The sequence below is a fragment of the Podarcis cretensis genome (assembly GCF_951804945.1).
Source record: "Podarcis cretensis genome assembly, chromosome: 3".
In the NCBI taxonomy this organism is placed as follows: domain Eukaryota; kingdom Metazoa; phylum Chordata; class Lepidosauria; order Squamata; family Lacertidae; genus Podarcis; species Podarcis cretensis.
In genome coordinates, this window is record NC_137172.1 from 59,182,793 (window position 1) to 59,205,942 (window position 23,150).

Sequence of the window (23,150 nt, forward strand, 5' to 3'; positions counted from 1 at the left end):
TAGGTAGAATTCACAGAAACATCATTTGACACAAGATGTAAGCTTTCAGTGCATTAGTAGTGCCATTACAGCATTTCATTCACAATACTTCCAAACGCTTTTAGTTTAGGGAGTTATATTGTCTATATAAGCTACATTTGCAATTCTCTTGAGCTTCTTCTCAGCACTTGAAAATCATGCTAATTAGAACTCTGCTAGCACTTACCACAAGGCTGGGCCTGACCCTGTCTGAGGAAAATCCTTGCCTACATGAAAAACCACTATTTTGGGGTTTGTTCAGGATGTCTATTTGCATCAGTTTGCTACCCTCAGTTACACAAAGCAGCAGTTCATTTTGCACCAGATTCAGTTTAGTGTACCACTTCTATTTTTTTTTAAAGAAACATGGATATTTGTGCTTCATTTTAAAAGTGCTAAAACTCCTGAAGTGGTTTGGTTTGGGTCCTATAGTAGAACTGATTTGAAACTGCAAGTTAAAAGTGTCATTCCAGATTCTAGCATTAAAGGGCAATATTACCTAATATCCAGAGGAAAGCTTAAGGGATTGCAGTAGCAAAACTGAAAATCTTGCATTGGTCATAAATAGTCTATAAATTCTTTGAAGAAAAGCAACAGCTGTCTCATCATCATCTATGCATTCCTCTTCTCAGAAGCAGAAATGTTAAGTGTATCTCAGAGGTTCCTATCTTCACAAGATGTTTACACTTCAATTATTATTTGGCTGAATTTATAGCTGGACTACTAGGTTAAAAAGACACAAAACCATAGGTTACAATATATTTTTTTTAATTTTTATAAATAACTTATCTGTTACAAAGACAGTTTACCCAGCTAAATCACAAAACCATCAACTCAAGATATCCAAATTAGGTTTTATTAATAAAACAGGTAAAAATTGATTTGTCAATCTTCACATAGAACTGCAGATGAAGCTGAAAAACAAGGCTTCTTTTTTTAATAAACAAAATGCATTCAATGCAAGTACTTTGGTTCTACTGACTAATTACTTGGGAAAGTCATTTTATTCCCATATTTTAAAAAATTCAAAGCCTTTAAAACAAAGGCCTTTGTATTCATAGATCACTTGTAAAATTCCTGTTAAAAATGTCCACTGGAAATTATTTACAGTGGGTGACAGTCTACTTTGTCTCTTGCTACATTTAAGCACTCTCTCCTGTCTTATCCTAAGAGATGCTACATCTTTTTTGTGGTATGCAAGAGAGCATTAAAAAAACCATTTGTGGTTTCAGTTATGTGCTCCTTGTCACCTGAATGCTTTCCTTTAGATCAAAGAGCAAGGACTATGAAAATAAGAGAGATGCTTAGTACTGCTTCAGTGTTCAAGTCTGCTTGATTTCTCTTTTCCTGTATTTCACACTATTGCTATTCTCTACCAAATCGGGTTTAGAAACTGGCTGCCAAGATGCTGATAGCATTGATGTTTTATGCTACTGCTACTGTTTTGTGTACTGTATGTACTTCCCCAGTAATAATCCCTTAAAGAATTTGCAAGATATCCAGCAGATGAAGCAAGCATATTAAGATGCTGATCCATTGGTGGGTTGAACATACTTTAAACTTCTGTTTCCTTGTGCCAGACAAAAATATTACATTGTGTCACCCACCGTAAAAATTAGTGTACAGAGTGAACTATATGCATATACTCCAACTTTTCCTGCATTTTCACCATGCTGCATCTGCAGATCTTCACAGATCATCAGCATTTACAAGAGCAACGTACAGAACAGGCAGTGGAGAGCTATTTGTGCATTGTTTATTATTGCTCTTATTTTAAGGCACCGCTTCTCTCAGATCAAAAGCTTTTTAAAAAAGGGTCATGATCGTGCATAATCACTTAAAGGGAAAAAGAAAGTTAACAAAAACTATTACACTATACATTAAGAAGTACAAGAAATAATAAAAGGTGAAGAAAAGAAAGGCACTTAAAGCAGCTCTAGAGCTATGTACAGTAGGAAATGCTTTGGGGGTATTCACTGTGAGTATTGTACAGACAAAGCATGCAGTTTCTTTTTCATCTTCAGACATGATTGTACTGATTTGCGTCTTCACAGAGCAGAGCTGTGTTTTTGCTGGGAAGACAAGGCGAAGAGTACCACTGATTTGTGAAGTTCTACAATTCACGATCCCTATGCGGCAGCAAACAGTTTAACACACTTTCAGCTTGTTCCTTTCCATTTCCTCGGTGAATGTAGTGTTTCACTGAAAGCTTTACAAACAACCCAAAAGCCATCAATCTAATCCCTTCCCCTGTCAAAATTCAGTAGTGACATCTGTGGAGGAAGGCGGTTGGGGAACACCCAAGCACTGAACATGATGAGAGTTACTCTTACTGGGGTTCTGGTAATACTGTACATGATTCAGGCAGCTGGCAACCAAGTCTTTCAGGAGATTACCTTCCAGCTGATGAATTTCAGCTGCCTGCAGCACAACACTGAGGTATTATCTCTGTAGCATGACATTTAACATTAGTAATAAACCTTGTCACACGTTCAATTTTACAAAATCCTATGCATAAATGATTATTTATCCCAAGGAAATGACACAATAGTCAAAAGGTTGGATTTACAGAAGATAAGTGAGCCTCCCTGGCTCAGAAATGCCTGGGCATTTCACACTGTTCACAACGGTTTAAGGCTGGGTGATTTAAAAAAGTACAAGCAGTACAACTCCAATGATTTCCCTCGTATTCCTCCGTATCAGGTACAGTCTTTGGTGTTTTGACAATGGACCTCTGATCTGCTGAAGAGAAAGAGAACAATTTTTAAATACAAACAACAGGAGAGATTAAATTCTGTGAAGCTTTTCCCACCCACCCCCTGCAGTATTCGGTATTACACAGTAGAATAAGTTGATTATTTCCACTGCTGTGTTATTAAAAGTTCAGTCTACTACTCAATTGCAAAAAAAGGCCTCATCTTCCATATACTTAAAGCTAGACAATCCTCTCAGTCTCTAAAAATGAACAAAAATTAAGCAATTTCAGCACATGGACAGAGCAGAACTGATCCACCTGTCTGCATGCAACAGAGAACAGTAAATGGATACGGTTATTACATGTACGCTGCAGACCTCAAGTAACTTTATGATGAAGAACTGACAGTATATATTACAATAAAATGGGCTCAGTGTTTCGATTTCAGGGATGCTAACAGATAGAAAATTCAGCAGCAGTACCTTTAGGCTTTGGTGCCACAGGACCTAGAAATCCAATATTATCATAAAAATTATGAATGGCACTGGGATTAAAATGTGGTCCTGGAAAACAGAAAAAAAAAACCACAATGAAAGAAAGAGTTAGTACAAAAAGGTAGCTAAAGCAGAAGCATTACAGAATGTGTAAGACAAGTTCTTCACTGATGTTGAAGGAAAAATTCTGAGGTCACCTAATGCAATCTACCAATTTTGTGCCTCCATATAGGGCTCACTAAAAAGCATTCAAAGGTGGCATTTTCTAATTGAAAATATGGAGTGGGGGCAGGGAAAGCTGAAGACAGTCAAAACAGTCCAATGGAAAGATGAGCAAGCCAGGCTGCAGCAACCTTCAGGTTTTACATTAAACCTCAGGTGAAGCGTCAATAATATTAGGTTTTGCTTTTCTAAATCAAGACAATAAACATGTTTTGGATATCACCAAAAGTACACCCACTGAAATCAATGGACTTAAGTTCATTGGTTTTAGTGGGCCTATTCAGACATAACTAACATTGAAGTTCACCAATAGAATAAGACAAACTAAACTAAAATATGTTTGTGTTCATGTAGAATATTGTGGATTATATCACAGAACCATCAAATTGTATAACTAGATTAAAACAAGCTTGGAGCTCTCTAAATAATCCAGAATATAGATATAGTAATAGGAAGTCTTACCCTAAGTGTCTTGTTTGTCTTCTTATTCAGGTTTAATTTAGTCTACTGATTTTAAGAATTTTTTTTTCCAAATAATGTTTACCTGGTGAGAGCTCAGCTGGATATTCAGAACTGTTTGTAATCCCTGAACCATGTATTTTTTTGGGGTATTATTTTGAACTGCAAATATGAAAAACACCAAGCTAATGTTCGTCTATTTGTGCTCCGGTTGCTAAAATGATAAGAACAAGTCTGTTAACATGTCCTTTTTTTCAAACCTAGCCCTGCCCTATTCTTCTGAAGAACTAAACATAGCTTTTAGGGCTTTGAAGAAGAGGAAATGGAATAACAGCCACCACCACCCCTGCCATTCTGAATCAGGAATGGGGGAAAGGGCTGATTTTGCATTGTCTTCCTGCTTTCTATTCTATGCTAAACTTACAAGGCTTTTATTTGTAGGGTGAGAGAGTAACTTTAGAAATTATATTTTGTATGTAAGCTTATCTAAACCCTTGTTTTATTTTCATCATTATCTGAAAATATGTAGACTTGATCTTTTACAAACAAAGAATCCCAGATAAACAGTGACAAGGTTGGGCATTTTGTTTGTTATGAAAATGCTCAATAAAATGTTAGCAACAACTGAATTACACAATGCATTAATCAATTATTTACATGTTCTATAAACCTCAAACCTTCAATGTTTAGCTAAATGGGCAAAATTATTATTTATACTGATAGTACAGTACCTCTTGCTTGAAAAAGATCAATCTCTTTGGTTAGGCAATCTATGTCTATCTGAAGTTGTCTGTTACAACTTCTTAACTGTTGCATTTCTTCAAGCTGAAAAACACAGAACAATGCTATCTATTAGATTACTAACTTTATACGTGGGACAACAAAACTTAGTGATGACTGTGATTTAAGCGTAATCATGCCATCTTCAACCCAAAACTGTTAAAGAACAATCCCATCAGATCTTGAGAGGTGGGTATTTATTCCCATGAGGTGTCTAGTCACTGAATTTTGAATTCAGATTATTACTGAAATTACAAAAGCACCAGCTGATACACAGAAATCAGTGATAACATTTCCTTGTTGACAGTCCTAAAAAAATCATTTTGGAAATACTTTTGGAAGTATTTTTTCTTTCACATCACAAAATAATTCTAAGTGTATCACATAAGCACAGTCAAGCAAATAACTGGCTTGCCAGAATCAGTACTTCTCCTTTAGACCATTCAGAACAGATGACTGAAAATGGGACTGTGTTTTTAAAGTTGTCTTCTCGGTCTCCTGGTTCATGCATCATGGTAAGCTAAATGGGTTCACATTGTTCCTCCCTGGCTTTTTGTTTTTACTTCTGTGCCACACTGAGCTAAGCCAAAGTTTTATACAAACCTGGGCTCATGGTTAAGTCCTGGTTACAGCTTGTGGTTTAGAACTTTATCTTAGCTCAGTACAGGGAGAAGCAAAGTGGCTGTAAGCTCACTTCCATGAGCCTGCACATTTCCAGTGAGCCATAGTTTGCCTTACCATGATGTATGAACCAGGTGACAGGTAAGCAAAGTATATTTTACATATCATTACCATTTTTAAACTGAAATTCTATTTCAGACTTATCATACATGCTTAAAACCTCCAGAAATTATGACTTACTGAAGGAATTTGGGAAGCAGAATTTGATCTTTTCAGGCGCCTTCGTGTTAGATTATTCTCCATTTCATTGACTTCTGTTTTTAGTTTATCTAGCTTTTTCTTCTGAATCTCAAGTTCTCGTTGAAGCCGTTCCATTCTAGCCTTCTGATGTACTAGCAAAGCTGAAGGACATAAAGGTATCGCTTTAATCAGTGTATTGTTCTCTTCACAGCATCATTTGATATAATGCAGGGCACCCCTAGGTCAAACTATTTCATGAGAATTCCCACTTTACCAAAACTGAATTATATACAGATTGTGTGTACCATACAGTTGCTTTGAAATATAAATGATAATTCAGATGATTGCCTATAATAGTCATACCTGTATGATAATTACAGATGTGCAGCTAAAGGTCTGAAAATTGACATGTGAAGTTTAGACGCCTCCCATGTGGCCTCCTTAGTTCACTTCCTGGCTCAAAATTACCATACCTCCCCACTCCCTAGGTCAAGGACTCCCCATCATCCCTGACCATTGGCTATACTGACTGAGGCTGATGGGAACTGTAGCCCACAACATCTTTAAGGAACCACACAGGCTACAATTGCCTTATCTTCTGATAATCAGCCAGTGTTAGAAACTGAAAGATGAAAGCTAGAAGCTAAATGGCACCTCAAACCTAGGTTATGGGCACACAATGGAATGTCTAACCTTGCTTTTTTATAACAAGAATACAAAGCTGAAAATGCATTCATTGCAGCTACTGCAGCTAAAATATTATGTTCATTTTACACATGGTCTAGTCCTTCCTCTGCTCACCTCCCTAATATTCTTAAGAGGGTCTCTTCTCAAGTTTTCAGAGAGTAACTGCAAGTGGGGAGGCAAAAGAAGCTGCTCCTTTCCTTCCACTCGGAGTTTTAATTGGAAATATTAGGCGCAGTACTGCGCCGAGCTCAGAAACTGCTTGCACTAATGAAATTCCCTGTCGCAAAATGCGCCTAGAATGGGAGTTTCAAACACTGTAATCAGCCTGTGTAAGTCCTCTTTCTCTACACCCTTCTTATTTTCTTAAACTCCTGACATTCCTTTCAGTTTTCTGCATCTTCCACCCTTGCTTCCTTATTCAGTTTCTGAGTCTATTCACTCTTCATGGACCCAATGTCCCTTAACTATACCATCTAATGGTGTTCCCACTATGTTTCTAAGCCTACAATCTCTCTCTCTCTCCCCGCACCTGCCCAATCCCAATCTTATCCACAATGCAGAACTGTTTTTGCTATGTCTTGTGCAAAGCTCTCTCAGTCAAAATGGCCTATGAATTCTGCATACAAAAATAAAACTGATTTTCAATAATCTTACACTCTTCCCGTAAGCCGTCACAGATTTAGTTACAGCCAAAGGTGGCATTGCAGGTGACAGGTTGTTCTTAAACTTATTACATGTAGACACTATTTTCTTGTGCTGTTATTACATTATATATGGTAAGATGTTCAGCAAATTCATTCATTTGGTGGAACAGAGAGATTTAAAGGAAAACAATTTATTCAAAACCATGTTAAATTAGTTTCAAAGATATACTCGCATTCAGTTTTAAACTGCTTCTGGTTTAAAGCATCAGTCCAAGCCTGGGGTGAACATACAGCTTTGAGAATCATATCCTAGTTAAGGCTTCAGAATTAGACCTATCAAAAGCTTTCAATCACAGATCTAGACAATTTAAAATTCAATTATATTAAAGTTTGAAATAATCCAAAACAAATTGGTATGTCAACTCATTAGCTCAACGGGATAGTTGGGGTTTCATTGTTTTAAATGAAACCTGATAATTTTTTATTCAACTGAATGGTTGTTGCTTTTGACTTCAAATGTCATTTCAGAATATATTGTAAAAATAACTGTATACACAAACCAAGTTTAGAATAGATAACATCATAATTATAGATATAAAACTTGGTTATTCAGCAATTATGGCTCAATGAAGAAAAACTGAAGCCCAAATTGCAACTAGCTGGAATCTGGCCAGAATCTTATAAAGACATTTATGGTAGACACAGCACATTCTGATTGCTTTGTATGCCATGGTTCAGAATCATGGCCATACAAATCAAGATGCAGTGTAGTAGGGGAAGAAGTTCCATGAGATATAGCGAAAGTCAAACCTGTACTAAACACACATACCGGATTACTAAATAAAGCTTTGAAAATGTTTTATACAGCTTTCTGCATAATTTAAGACCCCATTAGCAATCAAGTCTATTTGAGACATACATTTTCTTTAAGTGGCATAAATAACAACATGCTTAAGGAAGATATTTTATTGGTCCTATGTCCACAACTTATTTTAAAGCTAATCTAAATACCTCAGTTAAACAGGAAACACATTGCTCAAGCCTTTCTGTACCAGAAATACTTCAATGCAGTTAAAAAGCTCATTAAAATGTCTGTCCTTCTCAACTTTTATTTGAATAAATAAACATTCTTGCTCTTACAGATACATAGAAGCATACTGAGCTTGAACATAAGATGGGAAAGTTCTTAAGACTCAAATATGTCTGGTTTGATAGATTTCAAAGCTTTCTCATGATTTTTGATAGGATGCTATAGAATTTGGGGTTAGGTCAGAACCACTGGGAATTGGATTGACATCAATGCCAGAATCAATATCTGGAATTAAATTGGGATGGGAGAGAAAAGATAGGATTAAAAAAAAACTGGGAGCATTTTTTATGTAAGGGGAAGATGCATTTCTTTAAAAAAAAATTAATGGAAGGCTTATTGCTGGCTTCAAGGCAGGACAAGGCCCTCTTACTCTCTTTTTTTAATTAAAATTTGACAGACCTCCTTTCAGCAGGTGCCTGTTTCCTTCACTAGGACACCTCAGATGCAGTACTGTTCTGTGCTGGGAGCATTATGAAAAACCTGAACAATGCTTGGGGCATTCTAGAGAAATGGTGGCCACTGAGAGAAACACCATCCTAATAGAAGTATTTTAAAAGAATGAAAAGCCACTACTGTGCATGGGTGGCCACCACCCTGTTGTCAGCTAATGAATCCTTTGAAGAAGAAAAAATTGCCTCTGAAAAATCACCAAAATGGCTTTCCAAACTACCCACAAATGGAGTGTCAAGCAGACATTTTCTTTCAACACAGGCATCGCCCCCTCCTCACCCCAAGTCCAAACTTATGCACAACCACATATACATACAGCACCAGGAAATCAATCAATTGGCCGCTTCTACCTGCGGATCAGATCCCCACTGACAGCACTGTGGGCTGCATGTCTTTCCCACCACATGCCAGTCTGGTCCCAGCTGCAAGCAGGCAGTCAGTCAGCGTCACCATCCCCTGTGTTCACTCACCCATGCGCTGTGCAAGCCATGCATCCCTCCCCAGGCTACCACCACTGCTGGGTTGCTCAGCCTCAGACAAGAGATAGGCAGGCCGAAGGGACCGGAGCATATGGGATCAGTACCTGCCTGCTGTGCTGCTGGGTCCTAAAGCAACTCTCAAGGGCACACTAGAGGATGAGCGACCCAGTGCCTTACTAGCTGTGCCACCCAGGGCAAGTGGGAGGGGTGCAAATCCATCTCCAAGTAAGGTGGGGCCAGAGCGCAAAAGAGAGGGGGGGGGCAGAAGGAGAGTGCAAATAGTTGAGTCAATCAGGTAGGCTGAGGGCAACAAGAGCAGATGGGTGAAAATGTGAAGGGGAGGGAAGGAGGAAATGAAAGAAAGTGAACTACTGCCCGGAAGTTGTTTGGGGCCATTGCTCAAGAGGCAGTGGAGAGAAGGTGTGGCAGAAAGCAGCCCTGGTGCACATGAGTCTCCCTCCCTCCCTCACCAGATATTCTATTATGCTCCCAATGTTACACGATTTCACTTATGTTCGTAGATGCCTGGAATGTAATCCCTGCGCAAGTGGGGTGGGGGGCACCTGTACTATCTAGAACAACTGGCTCACTATAACAGATTGTTTCATATACTTTGGCATTGTGAACATTACTGAGCAAGTGCACATTTTCATAGCTCAACTGTCGCAATAGTGACCCCTCCAGAAACACCCTATCCATTTCTCATCTCCCACAAAAAAACTGCAGAAGTTAAACCCAAGAAGTGCATCATGTCCTTTGGAGCAGAGTAGCTCAACTGAGATTTCTTCAGAAATTATTAAGGATACCTAAAAAAGAAAAATTCAGCAATAACAGCCAAGTTGCCTTGAAAAGAAAACTTGCCCAGCACCACCAATCTTGCTCTGCAATGTGTGTGCACAGTTTTAGTATGTTACACTCCGTTCATACGAGGTAACAGTGAAATTCAGCACATCAGAACAATCAGTGCATTCCATGAGCATGCTGCGGAATCCTTTGTGTGATGCTTGATATTTCTGGCAGTCAAGTCAAGTGGAAACTTCTCATTGAAAACAGAAAGCCTGAAAATCACTGTTTAGAATTATTTATTATATCCAAGTGTGAATTATGTAATGAGACTAATTATATTAATAATTATATCCATATGATGTTTTCAACTTGTAGAACTGGCCCTTTACAAGGTGCCACATGACATTTATTTTGTACTTTCCAGGAATCTATCCTGCAGTGTGGCAGTATTTTCTCTATGGAACTCTCTGCCTATTTGTTATATTGTTTTCAGCAACTGCTAAGAACCGTTTTTATTTAGATAAACCTACCCAGACATGCCCACTGAAATTCTGAAATATGGGACCAAGTTCCAGATCTATTTTTAGAATTTCATCACAAAATGACCATGACTTCCCAAAGCTTCTTCCACAACTACAAGGGGTAGCAACTTGTGCTTCCCCTACCCTTCTAATAAAAGCAGTTATTCTCAAGGGGCTAGATTCCTTGCCAGAAGCAGCAGTCATGTGCACAATAATCTTTCCTAAAGGAAGAGGGAAATTTTCAAAAGCACATATAGTGTTCGGGGGGGAGGGTGTCAAAAAATTCCACACAGCCAGCAGTGTGAGTCTAAGTAGCATTTTGCACCCTGACATTTGCCTCCTACTTAAGGTAAGCAGGAAAGACAACTCTGAAAATGAACTATTAGCAACAGCATTCAGAAAGAACATAGATTCTCACTTCCTGCTTTTGAATGGTTAATTCAATTATTCTTTTTTGTCATGGCTATTATTTTGTATCTTACCCTTCCCTTGGTGTCAAAGAGAAATATAATCTTTTAAAAAATATGCTAATTGAGCAACATTTCAGTTTATTCAAACACAACGCTTTGGTCATTCTTCAGCCCTCAGTTTTGTGCGATCACTCATTTGTAAGTTGCCTTTTTTTTACTTTTAAATTTCTATTATTGTGATAATCATTCTTAGTGTTACTATATGTGTAGATATGTAAATATATGAAAACTTGTAATTAAAATATATTTAAAAAACAGCATTCAGAAAGAAAATGGCAACTCAATTACACTCTCTTCTGAAACATATTTTGATTAACATCCACATCAAAGTATGAGGTCCATAAATGCACTCATCAGGTTACCAGTAGCATGTGTATATGTATATGTATATGTATATGTATATGTATATGTATATGTATATGTATATGTATATGTATATGTATATGTATATGTGTGAGCCCAGTATATGTACTGTGGTGAGCCCAGTAAGTTGAATCCAGAATTACTGCCCTGGGTTTCAAAGGCACTAATGAGAAATTGCTTCTGAAGCACTGCACAATATCAGAGAAGACTCCACCCATTTGACACATAAATGATGATGAGTTTGGCAGCTACAAGTTGGCCTGCCAAAACTTGTGCAACTTTGATCAGATCAGAACTCATCTGCTGATTTAATTACATTTATTTTAATAAGCTAATAAATGAATAAAGCAGTTCAAGGAAAAAAAGGTATTATCGCATTGCTGACGCATCAACGTATTTATGGTTAACCTAATTTGCAAGACAACCTCCAATCAATATGGCGCTGAACAAAATGGAGGGTTCACATTCAACAGCCAAATTACTTAAGGCTTTGCTATCAATGGGAGAGAATAACCATGTGCTGTTCATCTATCCTAGCTTCCTTAATGTACTCAAAAGAAAACAATCTATTCACTGTTCTTTATCCAGCAACAGACTTGAAAAGAATTTTACAGAAAATCCAGTTTCAAATATAACCCTTTGTTGTTGTTTTTGATGGAAACTCATATCCCTCACATTGTACTTTTCTAGTACTTGGAGCATCTGTTTCTTATTAACAAGTAATCTGAAGCTGACAGAGTATATCAACTGTCATCGGTAAATCTGAAGATGTCTTCTAAGCCTCAAGAAATGTGAGGATATTTGCCAGCTGTCACACCTGCCTGTATTCAGCACATGCCACACAGTGCAGAAGTTGCAATCTGTGCTACAGATTAAATCCCTATTAAATCATTTTGAGTCCTGATGGTTGCACTGAAGAGACTATATGAAGGCATTCAGTACATCTGCGTAAGGTTCAAACAACACAGTTCTACACATCTTCCATACATGAGCTGCTGTCTGCTATCAGCTTTGTTAGGCAATTCTCATCTCTGACATTTTCATTATCAGGGCTCTCCAATAACAACATTATCAAGTGAAATCTTTACACGGTGCTGAGAACCCCCATTGTGAGTTTAAATTAAGGTAAAGGTAAAGGTACCCCTGCCCGTACGGGCCAGTCTTGACAGACTCTGGGGTTGTGCGCCCATCTCACTTAAGAGGCCAGGGGCCAGCGCTGTCCGGAGACACTTCCGGGTCACGTGGCCAGCGTGACATCGCTGCTCTGGCGAGCCAGAGCCGCACACGGAAACGCCGTTTACCTTCCCGCTAGTAAGCGGTCCCTATTTATCTACTTGCACCCGGGGGTGCTTTCGAACTGCTAGGTTGGCAGGCGCTGGGACCGAGCAGCGGGAGCGCACCCTGCCGCGGGGATTCGAACCGCTGACCTTTCGATCGGCAAGCCCTAGGCGCTGAGGCTTTTACCCACAGCGCCACCCGCGTCCCCTGAGTTTAAATTAGATGACTGTAAAAGAAACAAAACAAAAAACCCAGCAACAATTGGTTAATATTCTAAGTAAAAAGAGTGTCTTTTAAGAAACAGTATACTAAGCAGGCTTCTACACGGCTGCTTGAAAAGTACACCTAACATCTTGCTAGCACAAGGGATGGTATGGTACAAAGGTTTAGAATGAACCTCAGATTAAAGCTTAGTTTATTTGTGATACTGAGTGGTAGTCTTGGGCAAATAATTATTTCCAATGCCATATCCTAATGTAAGGGACTCGGGTGGCGCTGTGGGTTAAACCACAGAGCCTAGGACTTGCCGATCAGAAGGCCGGCAGTTCGAATCCCTGCAATGGGGTGAGCTCCCATTCTTCAGTCCCTGCTCCTGCCAACCTAGCAGTTTGAAAGCACGTCAAAGTGCAAGTAGATAAATAGGTACCGCTCCGGTGGGAAGGTAAACGGCGTTTCCGTGCGCTGCTCTGGTTTGCCAGAAGCAGCTTAGTCATGCTGGCCACATGACCCGGAAGCTGTACGCCAGCTCCCTTGGCCAATAAAGCGAGATGAGCACCGCAACCCCAGAGTCGGTCACAACTGGACCTAATGGCCAGGGGTCCCTTTACCTTTACTATCCTAATGTGAAATGACAATAGTTACCTCAATCACTCAATTACAAGGGTGTGCAATAAAGAAATGGCTTGTCATATCTTGATATCCAAGGGCAGAGGGTATACATAAATATAATCAAACACGCATGAGGATATACCAATGTCTTATTTGAGATAATAGGGCAAGGTAAACATGCACCCAAATTACCAGAGAAAATGCCAGAGAAAGCAATTTTAACTTTCTTAGCTGAGCTCCACAGCCAGCAATTTCCTCAACTCTGCTTCCCTATCCTAGCCTTTGGATGGCCATAAAATGGCTAGGATGCATATATTATCCCAAGAGCAGCAATTCATTGGCATAATGTAAAACCAAATGACATTTCAGGATTTATACTTAATACAATTCAGTTTTGAATTTCTTATGGCTATTCTGTATTTTAAATAGGCACATTAACTCTTACAATTTTCAGTTTATTGTTCAGTATAAATATACTACTAGAGATGGGAATTTCCTTAATATATATAGTTGTCAAACTATCTTCTGGCAGCTCTAATAGACTTTTGATAGTACTCGACCATCTTATGTTTTATTGTTATGCATCAATTCAGCTCTCATGGGATATCCAACTAAGTCATACTCAGAGGAGACCCGTTAAAATAAATGGACAAGCAGACCATTGTAATGGCTCTACTCTGAGTATGACTAACACTGGACAACCATGCTTAAAATTGAAGGTTGTGAATTTTCAAGGATGGGAATACTGAATGCATAATCTGACTGACTAAATTATGAATTGTTCTGAAAACCATGGTAGTGAATGCATTAGAAACTGCAAATGACTACTCTTTTTATATTAAACATAAATGCATACACTGACTGAAAAACAACTTCCAAAACCCAACCAGGAATTTAGATACCTATTAGAAAAGAGGTTAACTTAACAGAATTACTTTAATAACACAAATCTACCTTCACACTAATAAATTTTGCTGGAGGCATAGAAGGAAAGTGAAAGTTTAAACATTTAGGATGATAAACCGATAGCATGGAAGTTCCATAAGTATCTCACAGCTAATTCCTTGTGGTTATTTCAGTTTTTAAGTCTTAGGCTGAACTCCTTGGCACCCTTAGGATACGCTGGAGAAGGCTGCTGAAAAGAGATGTCTAGAGCAACAGGATGTAGGGGCAGCTGAGAAACTAAAAGGAAGCACTATTTTAAAACCCTTCAACATTTTGGTGCACAATGGGGCAGATATGTCAACTACACAATCCGGTTACAGAATGACTACCTTGATTGGTAAGAAATGTGATGGAAAAAATGTAGAGTGCTTGAAATCAAATTAGTATGTTTCCCCCTGTCCATAAGAGTTGAACAATGTGCTTTCCTACTGCATCAGTTCTGCAATCCTCTCAGTCCCTGGGTTCTTTAAGAGATCTTTACACTAGATTTACACTTGCTACCATTCTCCTCTCCTACAAAACCATTTCCAGAGTGCTAAAAAGGAAATAATCATTTGTTAGTTCCACATGTTTCAAGTCTTTTATATTTAACCTATTGTCCTAGCAAATTAAATCCTCATCAATCCACGTGAATCAAGTGACGTTTTAAAAATTGTGCTAACCTCTATTATGTGTTTACAAAAGGAACACACATTTTTTAAAAAATCATTTACTCTAAGACATGCATAAGGCACTGTGACTTAAAAGGATAAATTTCCAAAGCAAGTCAAGTCTTCTTCATTAAATGGCAACAGAGTATTACTAAGATGTACCTGTCCATTATTTGTTTACTGCCCATTCTGACATACTTAAAATAAATAAAGGTGTAGAAGCCACCACTATTTCAGTATTGTGTTCGTTAATTCATGGACCAAAACAAGGCAGAGATCTCTACATAAAAATATTACCTTGTGTATAGGCAGCATCATCAGATCCCATACTCAGTTTTCGCGCCTCACTAATCCTATCGACATGTGGGTACTGAACAGGGTCAGTAAGGTGTTGGATACCTTCCGTCTCTGCAAAGTGATCTGGAAGGTTTAGAAGATTTGTAGGTTCAAAGGTTGGGGACACCACACCAGGTGAAACCGCAGGGGGTTTATTTGGAGAAACAGTAATTTTAAAAGTGTATTTTGTGTTAGGCTGTGTGACAACCACTCGGGGAGAGGTGGCAGCGGCATTGTTGCCCACTGTTCTGCTCTTGGGAGGGTGGTGGTGAATAAACGCAGGTCCCATGCTTACTTGACCAGACATATTCCTAGACGTGGCAGTAACTCCTGGATTTGTTGATATGAAGAGTGTGGGTTGATTCCGAACAAGTTGTTCATCTCCTGTAGAAGGATTGGCTGAAATGTAGACCTTAGGCTGACTTCGTGTGGTCATTTCATCAGTATTTGGTGGACTGGCAGCTATGTAAACAGTGGGCTGACTTCTACTTAGAGTCTGGCTGTTGAGGGAAGAGGAGTTAGAGGATGAGCGGGGGCCAGTTGAACGCAGTTTCGATGAACTGTTTCTTTGTGGTGGTTCAAGTTTGATTTCAATTTGGTTTTTACGAGGTCCTGTAGAGATATTTTGAATATTGTATTGGCTCTGGGTGGAAGAAGATTGCGAGCTACCAGATGAATGAATTGTAGGTGCTTGTGGAGTAGTAGGAGAACTTATGGGCATATAGACATGGGAGGTCTGATGGCCTTGCTGGTTTGGCTGTGTTGATTGTTGCGATGAGGTATGCGACGAGGAACTGGTTGTGGGAAGGGTTGTCCAGGGATTTGTATGTGAAGGCTGGTAGTTTTGTTGAGAATGCATAGGATTATACTGAGACGTCCAGCCTGGATTTTGCTGAGTTTGGCGAGCTGTACCACTTGGATTTGTGATATAAGGCCTAATATAGATAGAATTGCCTTGTGGACTATTTATTGGAGGTACACCATGTATGTGCAAAGATGTAGGGGTATTCCGTCCGGGCTGAATATTTGGGGCTAAAGTTACCATAATGGGGTTGAATCTAGGTGTTTGCTGAGCCAAGCCAGGTGTTCCTTTGCTGCCCAAGTGAAATCCAAAATGCTGCCCTGGATTAGAAGTACTAACAGTATTAGATATGCCAAAGAATCCCTGTGGAACCTGGACTGGAGCTGTCTGTGGTTCCTGATGAAACAGTTCACTGTTGGACTGGCTGGTTTGAAGGTGCCCATCACTAATGCTATGAGCTAAAGTCCTACTTCCATTCATTCTACTTCCTTCTCTTCCATGGAGAATCACATTCTGAGACTGCAAATCCAAATTAAGGGATGTCATGTGATTTCGCAGACCGGGAATCCCAGAATCATCTGAAAAACCAATGTCTCCTTCACCGTAGAGATATTTTGTGCTCTCTTTAGAGAGAACTGCGCAACAGGCATCCAGGTTATTATTATTCTATAAGAAATTACAAAAATGGGTATCAATAAAAATAATATGGTTTCATCACATTTAATTTAACAACTTAATTAAACACTGGCTTTCACAAATATTGTGCTGTGTGAAAAAGGAATAAAAAAAAGATAGAATGCATTACAAAATTAAAAGTAGGTTCTACTTTGCTGGTTAGCATTAAAAGAGAATTCTGAACCTAAAAATACTTAAGACTATGAAATGTATCATGTAGGGTGTTTCTTAAAATTTTGTTTTAATGCCCAATATCAATATTACTGAAATGATTAATCAGCAATGAAATCCCAAACAATTGTTTGTATTTGAGAGGTATCATTTGATAAGGCTTTGCAGCCAACTGTCTTTGCTGAGGAAAGGAAGAGGGAAGATAGGGTGGACCTGGCATGAATCTGCAAGACAAATATGTTGTTGGTTATCAAATGAGAAAAGTGCTCCAGGGCATGTATCTTCAAAACCCAGTAACTCTTCCTCCAATTCCTTTCAGAATGAAAGGACATTTCCTTGGACTCTTGGAGGATAGAAAAATGGACTCAGAGGATACATGCAACAGGGTATACTTGGGTCACCTTTCAGTAGTGAAAGGAAAGAATACTTCGATGTTCAAAAAAACCTAGTAGGCTGAGATCTGTGTTTGTAATATGTGTTATCCTCAGAGGTCAATCTCCCTTCCCACATTTTTTCAGTGGCAAAGGAACTACAAAGAGCTTATCCACTGAGCCCAATTACGGTACCTCCTCTATTATGTAACTGTTTCTTCTTGGTTTTGTATACTTAGGCAGATTTTGAAGGTGATCAATGAAACCAAAATATCCATTTTCTGTGAGGATGTTAGGTTAACAGAGGAAGCAGGATAGCATCATTAAACCTTTGCACTATGTAATATAGTATTGAAAAAATTGTTTAGCAATTGCATGTTACTGGAGGGAAGTGTTTTGAACACACCTGACTCTGGCCAGCTAATGAATGCCAGTTAGGTTAGAAGCAGCCAAGAGGTTTCTGAAACTTAGCTTTTGAGTTTACTCATGGGACCCAGAGCAGACAAAATGCTGCCTGACTCAGAGTCAGGAAGCACTGAGCACCCTATAGATCTAATACTTCTCTCCTGATGAGTGCATAGGATTGCAGCTTTAGAATTGAAGTAAGCAATTCAGTTTATTATCCTTGTATGTATACAAAAAGAACAAGCGAAACTTTGTATCTTGTACCATATGGACAACTCTGAAGTGCTACAAGACCAAAAGATACATTGCAAACCAATACACTTTATTCCAAAAACAAGTTAGTTTAATAACCAACACTAATAACTAGTTTCCATCCAGTCTATCCTATCCTAACCACCCATTCAATCCTTCTATATCTATCCTTCCATCCCACCCATCCAATCTATATTTGTGTATGTACTGGAAGTACTGCAAGTTATGTAGTTAATGTGCATGATAACCAGCCACTGTGCATACTTCCCAACAGGCCTTGGGAAATGTGCATACCTCCTGCATTTAGTACACTCTCTGGGCAACATGCACATTCTCCATCTGTATACTTAATGTTCAGAATAATGCAATTTGTGGTCTCCTGCCTAATCTTACATGGCCCACAAAACATCTTCCCACTGATCAGCCAAGCAGAGGAGGAAAAGGTGGCTCCAGATAAAGATTATTTCCCCCTGCTGCAGTCCAGCCTCCTTTTCTCCACTCTCAGCAATTCCTCAGTCAGCTGAGCAGCACAGGGGTAGCAAAGGGAGAGGAGTACCGTATTTTTCGTCCCATAGGACGCTCCGTCCCATAGGACGCACCTAGTTTTTTTGGGGGGAAATAAAGGAAATTCCCCCCCCCCTTTTATTTCCCCCACAAAACCAGGTCGGGGAAACCAAACCAGGTTGAGGAACAGCGGGATGGTGGCGCTGCGCCTCCTTGCTGTCCCCCGAGCTTGTGGGGCTGGCCGATGTCTGTCCGGCGGGCGGGGCGCTCTGATTCAGGGTGCTCCTCGCGCCAGGCGGCAGGCTGCTATCCGCAGCGTAGGGAGCCCTGCGGGGAAGTCCCGCAGGGCTCCAACACGCTGCGGATGTTTGTCCGGCGGGCGGGGCGCTCTGCTTCAGGGCGCCCTTCATGCCGGGAAGCAGGCTGCTATCCGCAGCACAGACAGCCCTGCGGGACCTCCCGCAGGGCTGCCTAGGCTGCGGATGCGTTCCCGAAGCGCTGGGCGCTCTGCTTTCAGGGCGCCCGACGCTCTGGGAAGCAGGCTGCTATCCACAGCCTAGACAGCCCTGCGGAACCTCCCACAGGCCTGCCTAGGCTGAGGATGTGTTCCTGAAGCCTGGAGAGCGAGAGGGGTCGGTGCGCACCGACCCCTCTCACTCTCCAAGCTTCAGCGAAAGCCTGCATTCGCCCCATAGGATGCACCCAGATTTCCCCTTCATTTTTGGAGGGGAAAAAGTGTGTCCTATAGGGCGAAAAATACAGTATTCATTCATTCCCTCCTCCTTCCATAATCCTGACGAACATTATCCTCCATGTTGCTCAATGGCAGCATGAGATCAGTCATATTAGAGTTGTGGAAAGGGAAAGGGAAACAAACTGATGAATCAGAGAAAATCAGGCTGGGAGAGAAACAGTGTGATGGTCCCACCCACTGCCATTTTTTTACCACATCCATTGTAGACAGATTACCTCCAAGGCAATTTGGTTCTGGAAGTAATAAGGGTTGCCCACTGCCGTAGTCTTTTCAAGACTCTAGGATTAGATGATATAGAAATGAATCCATGTAATAAAATTTGAACTTTGTGCAAAAATGTTCAAGGCACCTACCCATTGTTCCTGTTGTGGTGTGGGCAGTGGGAATGTGACCACTGCTTTACCCAAAGGCAGCCTCACTAAGCCACTTAAAAAGCCTCATGTGTGGTATACAATGATGTTTTACTCAGAGCAGATCCATTGAAATTAATAGACCTAACTTAGTCTTGTTCTTTAATTTTGATGTGTCTAGCTCGAGTAAAATTTAGTTGAATACCACCATATATTATCCAACCGAATGAGAGTTAATTTGAAATGCCTCTTAAAATCCCCATTTCCCTGGCAGATTAGGACACTGCAAGTACAATACAATCAAGTGATGGAAGTGATAACAGCTTTATATGAAATCCTTATACAAGTAATATGCTTTAAACCTTAAACTGAGGATATGACAAGTTAAGATTCAAAAGGTTAGGCAACATGGAAAGGGGAAAACTGCAATATCTAAAAGAAAATTAAAAGGAAAGAAAAAATAGCAAAAAAACTGGGATGGGGAAGGGTCTACTAGAGGAAATCTACACTTAAGTAGGTTAGTGGGGAAAGACTTTGTAAGTACTTTTAATTATTGGCACTAAAGTGCCTACGTAAACAAAAACAACATAGCACTGACCTGTAACATGCATCTGGACACAACAACTTCAGGTACCTCAGGAAATTTTTGGCGCAGGTCATGTAAAACCTGAAAATTTATTTGTTGGCTTCCTTGGGCCATTCGTATGTTGCCTGGTCAGGACTTTTGTTCAATAGGCAGTTCCAAGCCTTAGTGCAAATGAACAATCATCTCTTCTGCCTCAGCATCCTGTGGAAGACAATATTTAAAAAGTCAGCTACAATAAATTCATTACATGCTTTTGAATACAGTTTTTTTAAATACAAGATTAGTGACATTTTCTTTTAAAACATATTGCTTAATGCTCCCTTCATCACAGCCTCTAAAGATATCTGTCTTCACTCTACAAAGTGTATAAGCCCATTTTCAGGGTGCCTGCTTTAGGACAAATTTTAATAGGAACTGTTTACGGGCTTAAAGCCTGCCAAGAATTGCATATTCACAACAACAGTATAAAGCAGGGGTAGTCATCTGTATCCATCCCCTAAAGAGGCTTTCTGTCCCCCTCCAAAAAAGAAGCTAAAAACTCTGTAATTTATTTTTTTAATGACTTTTTAAAGTTTTTTTGTTTTGTTTAAATGCCCACTGTTATGGGTCTCATGCTGTACTGCAATGATGCAAGGTTTTCTGTGCCTGCCAAATTTGCCATTAATTCTTTAAATAAATTAAAAAGCTGACTGATCCTATAGATACCCCACTATGGTACCAAAAGGTTTTGTGTCCCCCATAAATAAATAAATAAATAAATAGTCCTTTTGGGGAAAAAATGGCCATACCTTCACACTTCAGCTAAATCTACCTTGATAAAGGGCCCCTGGAGGGTTGACCATGGGTCAACATGGTTCTTCTATAAGCCAGTATAGCCTATACATTTAGTTATGATTTCCGAGATTGAGATAGTTTTAAAGATAGCTGTCATGATTATTGCAATTGCAGTAGCCATATAATAGACCCAACATGGATTCATATCCTTGGATGTCCTACTGAGCATTCCAGCAGCATTGCAGTATCCGAGAAGAAATTGTTTAAGTGCTTCCAAGAGTCCATTGAATAAGACCAATGTGCATCTAAGTTCAATTTGAAACAAGTCAACACTTCTGCCAATTAATACATTGTGGAACAACTCTGCTATGAACCAAAAACTCACCACAATGAAGTTTCAGGATAAAATTAAGAAAGCATATCTGCATATTGTTTTACACATTTCTCTGTGTGGGGCAGACATACAACTAAAGCACTAAAACTCTGTGTACCACACATTCCGTACCATATATTATCCTCTAATTGACAACAAAATTACTTCCAGCTGTCATATCACTGTTCCAAGCTAGCTCCCCCATCCTATACATATGGTTTCTACTGACAATGAATTTTATAGTATTCTTTCTTTACCTAGGAGCAATTTTATTATCCCAAGTAGTTTCTGCATATCTTTTCCTTTTTTATAATATTTTTTAAAATTAATTTTAACATATAAATTATAAAATGTACTACAAAACTTATCACTTATACAATCTTTTTAGACTTCCATCAGCACCTCTGATGATCCACCATTTTAACCACTTCTTATGCATTTCTTAACTTTATATTGCCTTTACATCTCTTAACAAATCATCCTCCCCCTTGTCCATTTTTACAATACTTCTAATAATACTCCTCACAAAACTTCTTGCAACCCTACAAACTGTTCTTCACAGTTACTTTTCAAATAGTCCGTAAATTTACTCCGCATATCTTTTCCAATGATCTTAGCAAAGGCCAATTGAATGGCTTACTGGGGAATGGATAGCCTTGAGCAGCACAAATTCAGGCCAGATCTCCACATTTAGGAAGACAGAACTTACACCTTCCACTTTAGCAACAACTGAAACACAATTACATTTTTATAGATATGACAATGCATGTTAGACCTGTGACCTACAATATACAACATAAAATAAATATCAACTAAGTGACTAGGCAAGGACTGAGAAAGCACTGTTTTCCTCATCAGCAGTTCTGACTTCTTACCTCTAAGAATATAAGCACGCATTCCCCCTTTAATATATAATAATGCCTTAGGCAAAACTATCCTATTCTACGCCCACCAACCGACCCACACCCTGCAAAAGAATTAGAAAAAACTATGTAGACCATTTTGCAATCTTAAAAGACAAAAGCATCAATAGTATAGCCATTTCATGATATAATCCAGAATTACCCTATTTCCTTGAAGAAGGTTAGGAACTATCTGATATTCAAATGCCATGCAACATGGAATTACACTTTGCAACTTTTATGCTTTAATTCTTAAATTGCAAAAGAAGTGTAGCTGGACAAAAATGAAACTCAACCAAACTGAAACAAAAATATTAAAATAAACTGAAATCTAAGCAAAAAAAGTCTTTTAGAAATAAGAAATGTTTGAGAACTATACAACTTACTTAAATGGGTCAAACCAAGAAAAGGCAGCTGTCACATTCTGTGACTGGACAAATCATAGAGATGAAGACAACCATATGTCAGGAGTGCTCTGATGGTGTTTCCTGCTTGGCAGGGGGTTAGACTCGATGGCCCTTGTGGTCTCTTCCAACTCTATGATTCTATGATTCTAAGACTGAGCAGGGATTAATAGCCAGCAAGTATTTGTAGTCACACTGACTCCTGCAGCCAAAGAAAAGAGAAAGAAACCACGCCTTCCTTAATTTTGCAGGTGCAGAGAATTCAGGAAGAGAAGGGTTTTCTCAGTCTTCATGATGGGCTTTTCTAGAAAGTACAGGTAGTGCCACACTGCTTATGCAAAAGCCAGTGAAAACGAAGAAGCTACCTTTTACATCCCCAAGTCCTTGAACTTGGGAAGCATCTGTGTTGTAGTGGCCCGACCCTTCTCCAATCAGAGACAGGATGCCAATGGAAACCCACTGAGTAAATTTCTAGAACTGTAAAACTGAGTGAAACTTGTCTTGCCAATGGGGAAATAAGTACTTCCACAAATTTCGATAGCACTTAATTGCATCAACTTTCAGTGCCACTGAGCAATTAATTTTCTCATTATGAGTATCTGGAGTGCATTTCAAGGTTCTAATCTATCCTGGAGGACAGGTCTCTGGAGATAGTATTACACATTTCTGTTTGTCCACATGAGAGTTGACTTCTGAGGTCCTGCAGGGGAGCTCATCACAGCCTATTCCCCCTGCCCCCAGCAGCTTTTAAATCTCACTTTAAGTACCGTA

General features: G+C 39.4%; 1 protein-coding gene across 4 annotated transcripts in view; it reads right to left on the minus strand.

Moving 5' to 3' along the window:
- Positions 1–769: 769 nt before the first annotated feature.
- Positions 770–23,150, minus strand: part of TAB2 (TGF-beta activated kinase 1 (MAP3K7) binding protein 2) — a 48,817-nt gene continuing 26,436 nt past the window's right edge. For 3 of the 4 annotated variants that reach the window (XM_079971231.1, XM_079971232.1, XM_079971233.1), the window contains exons 2-7: positions 19,939–20,127; positions 15,018–16,524; positions 5,530–5,690; positions 4,620–4,713; positions 3,196–3,276; positions 770–2,760 (exon numbers count right to left, since the gene is read on the minus strand). In XM_079971231.1, the coding sequence (XP_079827357.1) occupies positions 2,612–2,760; positions 3,196–3,276; positions 4,620–4,713; positions 5,530–5,690; positions 15,018–16,524; positions 19,939–20,040 (2,094 nt within the window). In that variant the 5' untranslated portion in view covers positions 20,041–20,127 and the 3' untranslated portion in view covers positions 770–2,611. The remainder of the gene's footprint in view (positions 2,761–3,195; positions 3,277–4,619; positions 4,714–5,529; positions 5,691–15,017; positions 16,525–19,938; positions 20,128–23,150) is intronic. The other variant, XM_079971234.1, reaches the window with a different exon arrangement.